Source organism: Cupressus sempervirens, chromosome 5 (assembly GCF_028749045.1).
Source record: "Cupressus sempervirens isolate cs-2001-9-10 chromosome 5, ASM2874904v1, whole genome shotgun sequence".
Classification (NCBI taxonomy): domain Eukaryota; kingdom Viridiplantae; phylum Streptophyta; class Pinopsida; order Cupressales; family Cupressaceae; genus Cupressus; species Cupressus sempervirens.
The window spans coordinates 514246058-514262112 of NC_143122.1; the positions used below are offsets into that span (position 1 = coordinate 514246058).

Sequence of the window (16055 nt, forward strand, 5' to 3'; positions counted from 1 at the left end):
TTAAGAATGCTTGATTTAGACATGCATCCTCGGAGACAACCTAAGTTTGATCATTTTACCAATTGTAAGCAGGATCTCAACCAAAAGATCGAGAATGCTGCCATACCGTCACAAACCCCTACTAAGAAACCAAGCACGGGAAAACTCGGCCCGAAAAATCATTTGCCCTCCGTAAACAAAGTTGCTTTGGTTTGGCTATCGATTATATATTGAAATTGTGATCAAAAATCTTAGTTCTATATTATACAAAAGTACAAATGACAAAATGCAATTTGCTCCAGGCATAAATGAATTGTACGAGCAAAAAAAATGCACCAGTTGAACTCAAAATCTTCAAAATCCAGATTTGGCAATTAATTGCTAAAATTTACAACTACAATATTTGGGAGCCGAGAACAATACAGGTACCTAAATAGTAATAACATTCTTTACAAAAAGAAGAGTTCTATACACCGGAATGTCTTTTGATAAGAATAAACAGGTAATAGACAACATGTAACAGTATTAAGTACTGGTAGACAGGTGATAACCCTCGCAAACAAATTCCAAAATAACTACGGAAAGTCATTGGATGAGAATACATTAAACAGGCAATAGGCAATATGTAACAGTTAAATAAGTGTTTAACCCTCCGACATCAGCAAATTCCAAAATAACTATAAGTTGTAACATATACGTTCAGTGCTACGTTGCAATTTCCAATATTTTATTTTTGTTCAATCCATAATGCAGAAGCAATTGTTATCCCTGTGGAACTAACTCTGCTTTGCCTTCTTCGACAGATGTGACTTAATTGATGAAATATCTTTTTCAGCTAAGAGGAGATCAAGGACGACCCTCTTTACACTGCCTGCATTCTTTTTCAACAATTTTTTATTCATCTCTGTATCATGGAAACCCTGCAACAAGGATAGAAGTCATTACTCACACAATCATCTGCTAAACTACAATTTCACTGCCGTCAAAGCAAATGGATAAATCCAAATTCTCATTGAAACATCATTCACGACCACTTACCATTTCTTGGAGTTCCTCAAGCATTGGATCCCACTCAGCTGCATCAAACACGTCATCAGAAGTTTCCTGATCCCACTTAGCTGCAGCAAATAGGTCATCAAGAGTTTTCTGAATATCATAGTTATTCTTTCTAAGCAATTCGGCATTCAATCCCTTGTTTTTGAAACCCATGTCTTCAAGCTCATGAAGAAGATTCTGCTCCATTCTAGTAACATCCTTTGCGCTCCCACCAAGAGAGTGGGAAACTTCAGACTGTACAAAAGGACCACCAACAGGCATAGCAACATATCCAGCAGATGCATCACATACAGAAACTGATTTACCATTCAATGGAGAACTCACTCCCAAAGCAGAAGACATGGCTTCAGTATTCTTTCCACCAGATACATGTACTTCTGTTGATTCATTAATTCCCTGCATACTTTCATCAACAACTTTTGGATAAAGTGGCAGAGCTTCTTCTGGATTCTCAACCATGGAAAAGCGTCCAAGTTCAGTATGTAAAACACCTTGCGGATCCAAATTCATTTTGTTGTCTCCTGTAAATGGCTTTCCATAATTATCTTGAAAATCACCAACATCCCCAGCTTCATTCTCTGTAGTTTGCTCTTGAGGTGGGTTATTTTGGTTAACATCTTTTAAAGTCAAGAGAGACTCCATCAAATGGGGTAAAATATCTGCTTTCTGTGTTTCTACCTAAAAGGCAAATAGCTTGTCCTTATTAATAACACTCTCTTCAAAATGGTCAAAATGACAAGATAACAAGAAAACTTCAAGAGTCGACACTAATGCAGTCTCAAACATCCAGTAAATAAATCCTAGATACTTCTTTCCTGTCTACTTCCTTCCAGATGTATTTATTGAAAAGAATTTCAATAAAATGCATTTAACTACCTAACCTTCATTTAAACGATCTAGTTCTGGATTTTGTAATTTATGCAATAAGACCCTCCCCCTCTTCCCACGCATAAACAAAACTGACTAAATGCAAAATATTTGACTGACAGGGAAGACTTTCAAGCATGTTAATGCCACCATGTAATAAAATCTAAACCAAGTAGATAATGAAGTAGCCAAGTATATATGCTAAATGGCAAAACACAATATAGTACACAACCTTCAACGAACTCTACCCAAAAAGTTGTAGCCTAAAAGTAATACCACACCTGAATTAGAACCCACACCCGCTGCCCAAACTTTTGTCCTGAAGGTGCCATCAAGCGCCAGTATGATACATAGCGTCCAGGTTGCATAGGAGCAACAAAATCAATTGCAGCATCAAGTTCCTCATCAATGGGATAGCCTTGCTCCTGAATCTGTACAATGCAGAAGCAATAAAACATCTATCCCATTTCAAAAGGAAAACATGTCATGATTTTGAAATATGGAAAAACACCAATATATGCCAGCATTGTTCATTTACTTTTATAGATCTGGATCCTGAATGATAATGATAGACAATATTACAAAGAAATGACTTTTCCACAAACCTCCAGATTGACTGAATTTCCAGCTCCCAAATCATCTCCTCCAACTCGGACTAATTGAGTATGGTTTGGCCAAGCCACTGTACCATTGTTGCGGAGGCGCCAAATCTTGGTAAACTGTGTTCCTGGAGCTAACTGAGTTCCATCAAAGATGGTGACATCTTGAACGAAACGGCAGTCAAGCTTTCCAGGTACTTTACCAGCAAATTTTCCAATAGAAGGTGCCACTGGACAAGGATAAGGCATGGTGCGGCTAAATGGCGATGAAAAAGGCTGCCAAATACAACATTATCATTTTAATCACAAAGATAAATCCATCCTACACTATGAATAAGGGCATTAATGGGGTAAAGAAAACTTACCAGCTTATGAAAGGGACTTCTTCCATGAATATAACGTTCTCTTGAATAGCGGGGAGGCCTGTACAAGGCACGATCAATTCTTGTGTACTCCTCTTCATTGCCACTTTCACACAAGCAGGCATGGCACAGATCATAGTCATCTTTCCTGTAAACAAATTCCCAGCCAGAAATGACATCATAAAGATGACACCTGCCATGCAACACGAAAAAAGAAAAGAAGCTAGACAGGTTTGAATTTCACTTACACAATTGATTTGTATCGTGGACCAATTATAGGGTGCATACCACAACTATCACACTGTATACCTTTGTGAAACACCCTGTGAGTATTCTCACTAACGCTCATGTTCCTTGTTGTGGCATAATCATGAATTTCTCCAACTGGAGGAGCTGAAGGACCGGCACAGTCATCAGAACCAGACTGAACCTTACCAGTGCCTTGTTCACCAATGCCATTCCTGAAGAGTGGTGCATTGTTGGTAGTGCCAGCGGCATTGACTGCAGAAACATCTTGTTGGTTTTTCATGAAAGGCTCAAGATAAGTAGCAAGCAGCTTGATGAAGCCCTGTAAGAAATCTGGGATCCCTGAAGTTGATGTTAATGCTGGACAGTCCTCAACAAGCTTGATTAATGCTTTTTGAACAGACTCTGGTAACAATTTTAAGGTCTCATCTGAACAAATATTCCTGATATTTAAGGCAAAGGGGTGCTCACTGGGCATTGACACGCTTCTTGGTGTGGAAGAATTACTCTGTGAACGCCTTTCCACATTTCTGTTAATTTGGCTTATTAGTGATACCTGTATACGCAGTGGATTTAGCTCTTGACGCAAGGCATCAAGAAGATCATTATCATCTGCCATTGTTATAATATCATTGTCTTCATCTGCATATGTTATGACATATTGCATGTTTGGATTCAACTGAAAAAGATCACAGACTTTGGTTCTGAGTCCATCCATTGTGAGGTCCAGATTACCATCTTCCCTTGCATACACACTGAAGCGTCTCAAAGTATTGTCATACTTTACCTGCAATGAAATTAAAGTAAACATAATATGATTAAGAATATCAACCCTTCAAGAATTTCTCAGGATTAAAGTTTCTTAAAAGCCTTACACAAACTACATTCTAGATAACTAGAGGTGCAAAGACAGAACCCTGAAATTTGAATCCAAGCCACCTGCAGATCGGGTACTTCTAAGTTCCACCTACTGCACCGTGATTAGATGATGCAGGAGCATCCTGGGTAAATGGCAATCAGCATCAAGCAAAATAAATCTCATTTTGTTTGCTTCAAGTTTTGGTTTATTTTAACTTTCCAACTATGTGCCCCCCTCATGTTTCAGTCCAGATTTTGGTCCAATGTTCAATGTGGATGGATGATGGACATGGATATCCATCAAAACACTAGATTCTACAGTTTTGTCAGATGATTTAGTTGCAAGTGTTCTTGTATCTATGTATGCGAAATGTTAAAGAACACATGGGCATCTGAATTGTAAGGTAGAGTGCCGAAAAGAAACAGATGTATATTTTATGGAGTGAGAAGTTGGAAGGTGTGTCTATGCAGAGATAACCAATCAAAAATTGGGCGGGCACTTGGACTTCAAACAGAATGCCTTATTGGAAGGATAGTTTCTGGATTTCAATGATAGCAGGAAATCACAAACAAAATTAGCAGTCATAAAGCCAAATCCGCATCCTCTTCCAGCAACAACGCAGCCTGAATGAAGTGGATGTTTTCAAATGGTTGCATATTGAAATGGTTCTTATCAGGTGATACCAAACTTAAGGACAGCAGCACACAAAAGGATGAGGTTGCAGGTTGAGTTGGACAGAATAAAAATCTTCTACAAAGTCTTGAAAACCTCTTGACATTCCTATGTGATTTAAAGAAACAAGCTAGAAGATGCAGTGGCAACCACAGAAGAAAATGAAACAAAAGGTCACAAATTCATCAATACAATCATTTGCAAGTTGATATAAACGGGAGGCGTAAGAATGAGAGGATTTCTGTTTGAAAACTGGTTTTGTTTCTTAATTAATATGATTGAGCCATTTGTTGCAGTCTTCTAAATTTGTGAAGATTTAATTTGAAGGTAGAGATTAACTACTGTACCTGTTTTGGTTTTCTGTGTTTTGAGATTGGGGTTAGCATCTGTAGGGGAGTATACCCTCATCTGCATCATTAGACAAGGTGAAAATTTGGAGTGGAGACAATCTCTTATGGATGCCACCACCTGCACGATGGTCATGCGCTGATGTAGTGTGCCAGGTGATTACATCTGACAAGAAATCAAACTAAAGGATAACAATAATAAGATGGAGGATAACAATAAAAATGTCTAGGAAGCAACTGAGAAAATAAAATATACAAGAAAGTGCAATCAGGTAGGACATAGGAGACTTTGACCAAAGGTTTCAAGGGTGTAGTAACAAAGAAAAAAAAAAGAGCTGAGGTGAGACTTCACAACGCTTTGTCAGCTTCTGTGGTAAGTGGAATGGAGGCAAAAGTTAGAAGAAAAAATCCAGGCTTCTAGAACTACAGAAATATGTAACTAAATTGGTACTTCTACAGGTAGGAGATGTTTTTGACAGCAAGTCGAATTGTGATATTGCTATCAGGATTCAATTGTGTAGTTGAATCCTGATAACAATATCACAACAAATTGGTACTTATCGAATCACAACAATTTTGAGATAAAAATATGTCCTCTCTTAAGAAAGACCAGCCTCTTTTATGGAAGACTATAGGAAATCATAATTTCTCAAATAACCATAGTCACAATAGTTACAAAGATAAGAGCTTTTTTGAATTCAAAATGAGAAAGAGTTTACAACTTCTGAAGGCAAAAAAAAGCAAGAGGGAAATGTGAATTAAGCTAAGTAAATACAAAGATATAGAAATTTTTCCACATTTAAATAAAGGTAGGGTTTACAAAAAGGCAAAAAAACAAGAAAAAGCATGTAATAGGGTAATGTGACTTAAACTAAATAAACACACAAGAAAAAAACAGAGAACAAGTTTGAACCAAACAATAAAATCATGTCACAAATGAGTTTGTGAGATAAAAATATGTCCTCTCTTAAGAAAGACCGGCCTCTTTTATGGAAGAAAGGCTCCCTCTATAGGAAATCATAATTTCTCAAATAACCATAGTCACAATAGTTACAAAGATAAGAGCTTTTTTGAATTCAAAATGAGAAAGAGTTTACAACTTGTGAAGGCAAAAAAAACCAAGAGGGAAATGCGAATTAAGCTAAGTAAATACAAAGATATAGAAATTTTTCCACATTTAAATAAAGGTAGGGTTTACAAAAAAGGCAAAAAAAAACAAGAAAAAACATGTAATAGGGTAATGTGAATTAAACTAAATAAACACACAAGAAGAAGAACAGAGAACAAGTTTGAACCAAACAATAAAATCATGTCACAAATGAGTTTGTGAAACATAATTAAGCAACTCCATTCTTATAACTCTCCTAAATTAGCACTCAAAAGTCTCCTTTCCTCTTTCCTAAACAATTACTGTAGTTGTTGCACAACTACAGGAATGCATGTAAGTTCAAATATATGTCAACAAATTTGTGAAACAAAATTCAGCAATTTCATTCTTATATCTCCTACCAAATTAGCACTCAAAGACTCTTTTCCTGTTTCCTATACAATTTTTTGCAGCTGTACAAAAACTACAAGGATGCATGAGAGTTCTGATTTCTCTATCAAACAAAGCTAAGTTGCTGGTTTGGATTCAGGTACTGATTCGGGTTCAAAATTCGTTCAAATTAGTAAATACAAGAATAGCTTTTTTTAAAAGTTATATATACGTACATAGATGCAGCAGCAAATAAGTTCATACACCACTATGCTAAATTAAAGAAACACAACAAAATACACCACCATGTCAATGTTTCAGTTCAAAAACAATAATGTCAACATTATCCTTGATCAAAAACCATCAAGCAAATCATCATCATTCTGCTGCTGCAAATATGTAGCACAAAAAGTAACGCTGTAGGCCCATTTAAGGCAAAGCTTGTGATAGTTACCATATTGTAAGCTTCACACATCAATTATCATACTCAATGATTCAAAGAAATCAGCTTTGGATCAGATAGGATGAAACCAAAAAAGCAGGCTTTGGATCCAGAACTATCCAGATTCTGTTCATTCCATAGTTTGCTATGCATGTTAGGCTATATGCATGAATTGTGGTGTATTACATACGTTCCATAATAGATGTGTGGCACTTTTATATATATCCTGATTCCTCTTCTAAAGTAGCACTTAATTTAAATTAAATATGATTAGTAATTTGAATCTCAAAAAGTAAACATAGGGTCGTTTTCAACCAAATTCTCTCAAAATTCTTCAAATACCTGTCCGGGTTCCTCTTCTGGAAGCCAACATCACCCAAAAGTCATATGAATTCTGTCTGGGTTCCTCTCAGAGTATTCCCAGTGAAACTTGGTTTCTGTGGCAGACTTTTGACAGAATTTGAGAAGGACCAGACTTTTGAGAGAATTGGACCAGGAATTCCCAGGTCCAAGAGAGAATATGTTAAATCAAAACCAAAGCTTTACCAAACTTTCAAAAGTTGAACGGTTTTGAAGCACCTACAGAAGATCAAAGAACCTTGACTTCCACACAAACGAAGTATACAAACAATCCAAGGGTTTGTTGCAATTAGTATGGCAAGAACTACAAGCTGCTATGAATCTCTATCTTCCAACTTACCAAAGTTTTTTCAAATTTTGAATTGCAACTCTAACAAAACTGTGAGGATGCAAGAAGCCTCAACTTCGTTACTTTATGATATAATATAATAATAATAAAATATTGAAGTTTTGGAGGAAGCTGAAACCCAATAGCAAATTCTTCATCCAACAAACAAACAACTAAACTCTAGCCTACAAACAATATCTTTTTTGCAAGAAAAAGGATTAGGGTCTCAATTAACAAACCAAGTACAACAGAAACAAATAAATCCATCAAACAAAAAGAATCAAAGAAATGTTGGCATGTCAACAATATTGAGCTTTAAAAATAATTTTCACATGCAAGCATGCCAACAATATTGAGCTCCAAAAATAATGTTCACATGCAAGCAACTGCAAAGCAGCAAGAGAGGATCTGGATCTACGAGCTCTAGAGACCTTTTTAGCAAATTAGAATATGCAAATGAGTATATAAGGCATGTGATAAGGTTATAAAAATTTCAGCCATAAATAGAACATGTTTACTACATTTTAGTGGGGATGTAAGAATTCTGGGTAGTGTTGCATAGAGTGCAAAACTAAAAGAAAAGTTTGTAACTCCCAACATTTCAACGCTTCTCACAATTTCAAGAACATCAAGAAGCCTTAGGAAAAAGATTCCATTAACCTTTTTTGTCAATGTCGAAACCACGCCAATGAGCACCAACTCTCTCAACCAAATTAGCAACAATATTATTAGAAGTTGAGCTAGTGAAATATTTTATACCTGAGAACAATAAAAGTGGAAAAGAAATATGGTCAAACATTCTACTGGTCAAGATTGACGCAAACAATTAAATTTGCACCTAGGTTTGTCACACTTGTCCCATCTTGAGTTAAGAAGAGGGGATCACATTACCAAGCTTATTGTAAACAACAGCTTAACTGTCATGTCCTTGAGGTTTCTGCTATAGCAAAATTTGCTTAGGAGTTAGGACTTGCATCCCAGCCTATCTCAACTACTAAATTTGACACATTTACATCATTGTAATTGTGAAGAGTGCTCCTAATAAGATTTTAATCTAGGAATCGCTTTATTTTACAACTATATTAGGCCTGCAGACCACATTTTTTATTTTTAAACATCCTAAAACAATTTTAACTGTACTGTTTATTGTTTACACGTCTTCACTATATATGACCAGTTCCCTTGAGAATTCTACTTCAAGAATATGTTAAATTCTTTTCTTAAATATAAAGCCCCTCTTGAATCATGCAAATTTTAAGATGTATTTCACATGGTCTGACAATGCTTCTGATGCCAGCCTTGTGTGGGGACAGAATTGAGCAGTATTGTGGAGTGGACTTGCACCACATCTCGAACAGTTAAACAATGGCCATGCTTTATTGTATCCCATGTTTATTACATCACAGTCATTCCATATCTCCATGGAGATTATGAAACCACCATAATTTGAAACTTGGTCATTGCTGTTATAAGTGTCCTTTAACAACATTATGCAGCAGCCTATTAGACTTTTTTTTTGTTTTAATAGGTACAGAAGGGGGTAAGGATGCCTCACCTGATTCATTTTACTTTCCAATATTTATATATAACATTTTTGTCAATTCTGTTTTCCCAAATTACTGAATTGGTAAAACCTTAACAATACCGACCTTTTAACCATCCTATAACAACAATCAATAGCAGACTGAAAGGTGAAACAAAAGCATGAAAAAGCATTATAAAGGAGGAGGTATCCAGATCCAGAAGGATGGCCAGAGTCACCAGCAGCAACAGATGCTGCACTAGTTGCCTCAGCCACCACTACCCCTCCAGCCACATGCACCAAAAGACAAATGACCAAAACCTTGCAACATATACTTTCTCTGCACAAGGTGTCATAGCTGGAAAAAATTTGTCTCTAACAGAATGAAAAGGTAGGCATATTTGTCTTGATCAAGAGCTACATCAGAAATATCGCAGAGCTGATCCACCAAACTCACACTTCTTTTCATACTTTATTAGTTTTTACCTAAGTCGTCAAACTTGGTGCAGCAAAGGATATTGGCTTCAGGGTTCAGGTAAAACAGTAAGACATGGGTTCCCCCTCGGTATACATGTAGAAATTCAATATAATCATGGTTACCAGGAGACCCGTCTCCTACACCTGGAGATGCGTCTCGGAGACCCCCAGTACTGGAGACACGTCTCTAGGTACCGGTTACGTCCCCAAAAATGTTTGGATGCAAACGGTTTTGGTTGCCATCTCCAAAGTCCCCCAACCAACAATTGATGTCTCCCACCAAAAATATTGAGCATAAGGCATCATAAAACTCCTAAATCTTATCCTCTATCATCACCCCTCAAAAAATTGTTATTATTTATATCATATATGTTAGTAATTATAATGATAGCCACTATAGTTTTCCAATCAATTTGCTTAATTGCCTCTAGAAAGACTTGTCAATGATGTATAATTATTTCTTTATTAAACAACAATTAACGTCTCCAAGTACCCACCCCGCCCCCCCCCCCCCCCCCGTCTCCTATTTTTGAAAATTAGTAGTACCAGTACCAGTACCAGTCTCCGAGGTCTCCAAGTACCCCAGTCTCCTGGTAACCTTGAATATAATATATCATAAATTACAGAAGTATTGAGTATATATGGTTTTAACATGTATGCTTACACACTCATATACATGCACATATATAAACTATATATATAGACACACACACAGAGTAGAACACACCCCGCATATATTAATTGTAAATGTAAAACTATAAACAGTGATACTCATGACATATATGCACAAACAGTAATGCTGAATATGAATATGATTTACAATTTTATTAATACTAAAATAATATAGAAATAGTAATTTCATTATTGCAATACCTCATAATTTGCAAGAAAAAGGCGAAAATTTCTTAATTTCGATTTGTCAAAAGTTAGTTAAAATGGGAACTATCACACTCAATCGAAAAACTGGCAACTTGTTGAAATGAATAAGTTTGAGTAAAATATGCTAAGTCCAATGAAGCCTTGGGAGCTTGGGCCGGAGATGAAGGAATGAAGGGACTTGGAACATAGATTTCAGGATGCAGGGGTGGAGCCACTAGTGTCTCAAGATCCAGAGTAGCATCTTTGTAACGACACAAGCATTAACGGCCCGCAACATTTTCACAATTATCTTGATTTGTTTTATGCAGCACAAAGTCCTTACCATTTCTAACCAACTCTTAACCCTGCAAAAAAACTAAAATGAAGCTGAAGAATCTAGCTAGACCAAATGATGAAGACTACCTAGTTTTTAATCAATCAGTGAATAATGATCACTCTACGGCCAAATTAGGGTTGCCAAAATACTTCTTATGTTTAAAAAATTGCCCCCAAAAAAGAAACAAAGCTGACGTAATTTTTATTTGAATTCCACCTGGTCATGCCTTGATCGTCCTAGGTGCAGCCTGGGTTTACCCAAGATCCACCCTAGGCAACTTAGGTGAACCCCAAGCCATCCTAGCCCTGAAATAAGGCACAGCCCAATTCTAAGAACCAAGCAGACTTACATGTTTAACAGAACTATTTTCCTGAGTATTGGATTAAAAAATGCAACTATACTAAAGCTCTATGACATATAGCGGTCAATGATATCATTAATCAGATGCAAATCCCTTCAAATTTCTACCCTATTTTTTATGAGACCAATCCACTAAAATCTACTACTGCAAAATCAAAGCCCCACAGTTTTGGGCTGGAGATGGGGTGCTGAGCTAACCTACCAGTCCAGAGACTTTCATGTGTGGCAATTAAAGCGGCTGGAGCGGTGTTCTGAAAGTTCCCTGTCACACCTCAAAGAACTTTACTATATGCCGTATAATTCAATAATAAGTTTTCATTAAAATCTGAATCATCTTAGCGACTTCCATAGGCACCTTGTATTGAAATAGCAAAATTTGATGTTTGCAGAAAGTTCTTATAAACTTATCCTTTCAGCTCAAAAGGTCCAAAAATGATGACCAGTTGACTTGAAATAACTTCGAAATTTTCAAACCAAAAAACCCTGAAAAATTAGTCGGCTTTGGCACCTGCAATCCGGATGCCTTTGCAGGTAGAAAAAATAATTAGCTGCTAAGCGGATCTCAAAGAAGCAGAACATGGCTTTTATTACAGCAGATATTCGACGAAAAAATACCTTCCCAATTAAATATGGATAAACACTATCCTGGCACTAAAGTGATCAAACAGAAACTTCAAATGCATAAATCAGGGCCTAGACAATAAATACGAGTTTCCAGTGCAGCAACACAGATGCGAAAGCAGAAGACAAAGGGAAACCGCAATTCTTCTCAAAAATAATACGGAACCCAAACCCCATGTTAGAATAAAGAAAAACCCAGAACAGTATAAAATGACTACACCAACCCGCACAAAAACAATAAAAGGCAGAAAGGTTGCATGCCAGTTTACTTACCTTAACTACCAAAGCCATAATTGTAGCGTTCCGGTGATCCGCAATCTCCAAAAGAAAAAGTTTCCTGAGAGAGTGCAAAGATTCAATCTCTAAACCCGCGTTCCAGTGAGCCGCGAAGCAAGCCAATGAAGAAGTGCTGCGAGAGAATGATGCATATATAGATACAGGGTCAGCTCATATGCTATTTGTTTTAGAGTGCCTTCGCGGCCAAGCAAAAGCTATAAATTACGTGTTTATTGTCCCGACTTCCCTCTCCTATGACGCCCATCCTTCCCTTGTTCCGAACCCTCTAGACTTAAAACACGAGGATATGAACTTTTAATTTTACAAATCCCACTATATCATTGCATTGGTTAGGTGCATGAAGGCAATTATTTTAACCAATAAGATTTCACAATTTTTTAAGAATCTTGAAAAACTAGCTACCTATCTATTTTACTATTGGCTGTTGGAAAAATAGGTAAGAAAAAAAAAATGGAATTATTAAGAAAAATAACATACAAAATAGTTAATGTGTTAGTCATGATAAAAATGTTGAAAGTATAGATGTATTTGTGTAATATGTCATCATGAAAATAATGCTCTACACTCTGCTATGTAACTTAGTGAATAAAGGAAATCTCAACAAATCTAAAAAGGCAGAATGGAAACAGGCAAATCAATTAAAACATTTTGTTTCTACTAAATATATTAAGGCTGCAAACATCCCCTCGCTTATTTGCTCCAACCACTTTAATTTATTAGCTAGGGTTACAGAGGGGAATTTGATGAAATCTCAAGATATTTCAAACGGCCAAAATGACCCTTATTCCAATCATCATTTTCCTCTACCAAAAAGGAAATCGAATAGGGAGTCGAACAAGAAGTCATTCACCAACAATTCCCAATTTATCTCAGAAAATGCTAAAAGTCATCGGTGAAATTCAATTAATAATTCAAGTTGGATTCAAGATAAGAAAAGGTTGAAGATCAATTGAATTTTTACTCCAAAACAAAACTCAAATAAACACAAACAAGGATAAAGCAATCAAACAAGAAGGGAGAAAACTAAATTTGAATGATTTAGCTAAACAAATTTTGTTATAAAAACAAGCCAAGGAAAATTAGTAATAGCTAATATAAATTGATAAAAGATAATTGGATTCATGTAACTTATAAGAAGAAAGGGATGAGTACAAACCAAACTTATGATCCAAAAAAGAAAAAGAATACCAAGGATATAGGCAATCATCATTTATGGAATATTAATAAGCTAGAGACAAACAATATCGATATTCAAAAACGCATACCTCATCTAAGTAAAGATGATAGAATAAGGAAGGAATATTATGTGCCTCCACATCTAGAAGTTAATAAATATGAGAAGGAAGGATCAATAGGTCGAAGAAAGATACAAGATTGATACCAAAGAAGATATAGAAATTGTCTTGGTAATAAGCAATCATTGCTTAAAAAGTCAATGGTATGATTGTAAAATCATTGGGATTTTTGCATCTTGGAATAATTTATTCATAACTCAATCTTACTTGGTAAATTGGTTAAGCACACACTATGAGGGTCAGGTAAGTATAACATCCATTTATGATTCTTTAGTTTATTTGCATTGCAACATTAACAAATTAAAGAAGATTTACTTCAAGATACTAAACACTTTCTTAATGGTTGTAGTGTAATATTTTGTAATTGAGTTCCTAATTTTGATGAATCTCATATAAGTAGATTGTATAAGCCCGCATGGATTATTACCAAAAATTTACCAGTAGAACTATTCCATATTCATATCCTTAAAAGAATGGGTAATTCTATAGGTGATTTTTTAGGTCTAGAAACTAATTTCTCTAAATCAAACGATATTGAAATCTTAGTAAATATGTCAAATGAGTATCAGATCTTAGCCCCTATTAAAATTATTACAAATAGATCAATTTACTTTATGCAACCTTGTCTTTACCAAAATATCATTCCATACATAATGCTTTTTGATGTCTAATCTCGACATAACGATTACAATTTCTACTCAATTATTAAATTTAACAATAGAAATCAAAATTCTAAATAGCTTAATTCACACTGAGTTTGATCATTTTGACTATGCTCCTAGGGAAGATATGTGCCAAATACTAGAAGCACCAATAAGAAAAGGTAAACATTTCAATAGTAAAATTCATATTCCCAATTTAGATATTGAAGAATGAGAAATAATGAAAATAGAAACTAATTCAATTTTGGAAACTAACTTAGAATTTTATTATAATAAGGAAAATCTATTCAGAAACAATGGGTTTAGAAATGGTCAAGATAATAAAAGTTATGATTTAAAAGGAAAGAGGGAAGTTCCATGAAGAGCAATAATTATTGAGTAGAAAATTTAGATTTTGAAGATAAATTTTAAAATTTGGAAACATGTGCAAAATGTAATGATCAAATTATTTTTATCGAAGATATAAAAGATAATATAAGGTTGCATAGTAAGTTGATTAACGATATTATGTTAATTCATAATGATATGTGATCACTCATTTTATGGAAAAACCCCTATTAACTCATACTAATCTAACAAATAACATTTTAGAGAATGAGAAGAGTCTAAGATTGGATATTTCTCCTTAAAAAAAGATCTTTAATTCATAATGGGCAATAGAAGAACAAATCATTTCTAATATATATGTGAAGGAAGGAAAATACCATCAAAGTACTAACAATCATATGAATAAAGAGTTATTTGAAGATAATCATTATCATATATTAAATAAAGAAATTCTATCTCAACATTAGATTAATGAAAACAACCTAGATCAAGTGAAAGATATCAACAAAGAATTCAATGTTCCTAAGTCCACTTCTACTCGAGAACTCAAAGTTTGTAGAAATTTATTTGAGGATTCAATTAAGGAATCACCATTCAAAGGATGTGAAAAAGTAAAAATAGGACCAAAAAGAGCTAAAAAGAAAAATCAATCTAAAAGGAAAAAATAGAAAGTTAATTTAAAACATCTACCTCATAAGGCAGAAACTTTAGCAAATAGAGAAAGAGAAAGGGTTGTTAATGAGGAATATATCAATAGGACTAACAAAAATAAGAATAAAAGTCTCCTTGTGGTGCCTACAAACATTAGAAAGGAATCAATATTAGACAATATAAAAGATTTAAAGAATCTAAATAGTCAAAAGTCTTAGGATTCATAACTAAATCTAGATAATAAGGATAGGGAGATGACAAATAAAAATGAAAAATATTATAAATTTTGGTAAACTCCTATTAGAGGCAAAAATATTTTCAAAGGAGACAATGTGTTGAATTATTAGGATAAAATAGAAGGACAAAAGGAGCAAAATTCAAGGTCTAAAATGGTCATGAATGAAGATGATGAGTTCAAAAATATGGAGTCCAATTCAAAAGATGAAAAATTTGAAGAGAATAAAGGGGAAAAAAAAGTGTGAGGCCTCACCCCAACCATCATAGAATAGATGAATTATTCACATTTTGATACCTATAACTTGATGTTTTGACATACTTTTGAGTAGGTTGGACAGTTATTTATGTTATCCATTTGCTTGTGACATTTACATTTTGGTGATTTTCACTTATGTTATGTACTAGGACCTATTTTATATGCTTTGATGATTTAATAGTTATGGTTTCAGTGTTTCATTGTTATGATAGAAAATGAATCAGGATGATATTCAGAATATTAATTTGGTAATGTTAGGTAGGAATTAATGTTGTTATGCAGATTATGATATTTTGATGTTACAAATATTTCATATGATATTGTTTAGAAAGGAAAGTTAAACTGTGATAATTAATATGCATGCTAATGTGAATGCAATTATGTAATGTTAATCGGCTATACACACACACACACACACACACATATATATATATACATGTACCTTTGTATAATTTTTTTCATTGGACTATTGATGCTTAAATTTAGTGTGCAAGAAATTGAACCATGGAATTTAATCGAAGAACCAAGGCCCAAACTTATGTGAACATAGTAATGTTAAAA

At 34.7% G+C, this 16055-nt stretch overlaps 1 protein-coding gene across 2 annotated transcripts; it reads right to left on the reverse strand.

Moving 5' to 3' along the window:
- Window positions 1-405: 405 nt before the first annotated feature.
- Window positions 406-12247, reverse strand: NBR1 (ubiquitin-associated (UBA)/TS-N domain-containing protein / octicosapeptide/Phox/Bemp1 (PB1) domain-containing protein). 2 transcript variants are annotated; one of them, XM_089831608.1, is made up of 7 exons: window positions 12043-12247; window positions 3112-3896; window positions 2867-3011; window positions 2508-2777; window positions 2184-2333; window positions 1018-1713; window positions 406-899 (listed from the first exon to the last, which is right to left on the reverse strand). In XM_089831608.1, exons 1-7 carry the CDS (start codon window positions 12058-12060, stop codon window positions 756-758), a joined length of 2208 nt encoding a protein of 735 aa, XP_089687734.1. In that variant the 5' UTR covers window positions 12061-12247; the 3' UTR covers window positions 406-755. The 2 variants fall into 2 exon arrangements, with proteins under 2 accessions (XP_089687734.1, XP_089687733.1); XM_089831607.1 differs by lacking the exon at window positions 12043-12247 and having other exon boundaries at window positions 3112-3920.
- Window positions 12248-16055: the final 3808 nt, after the last annotated feature.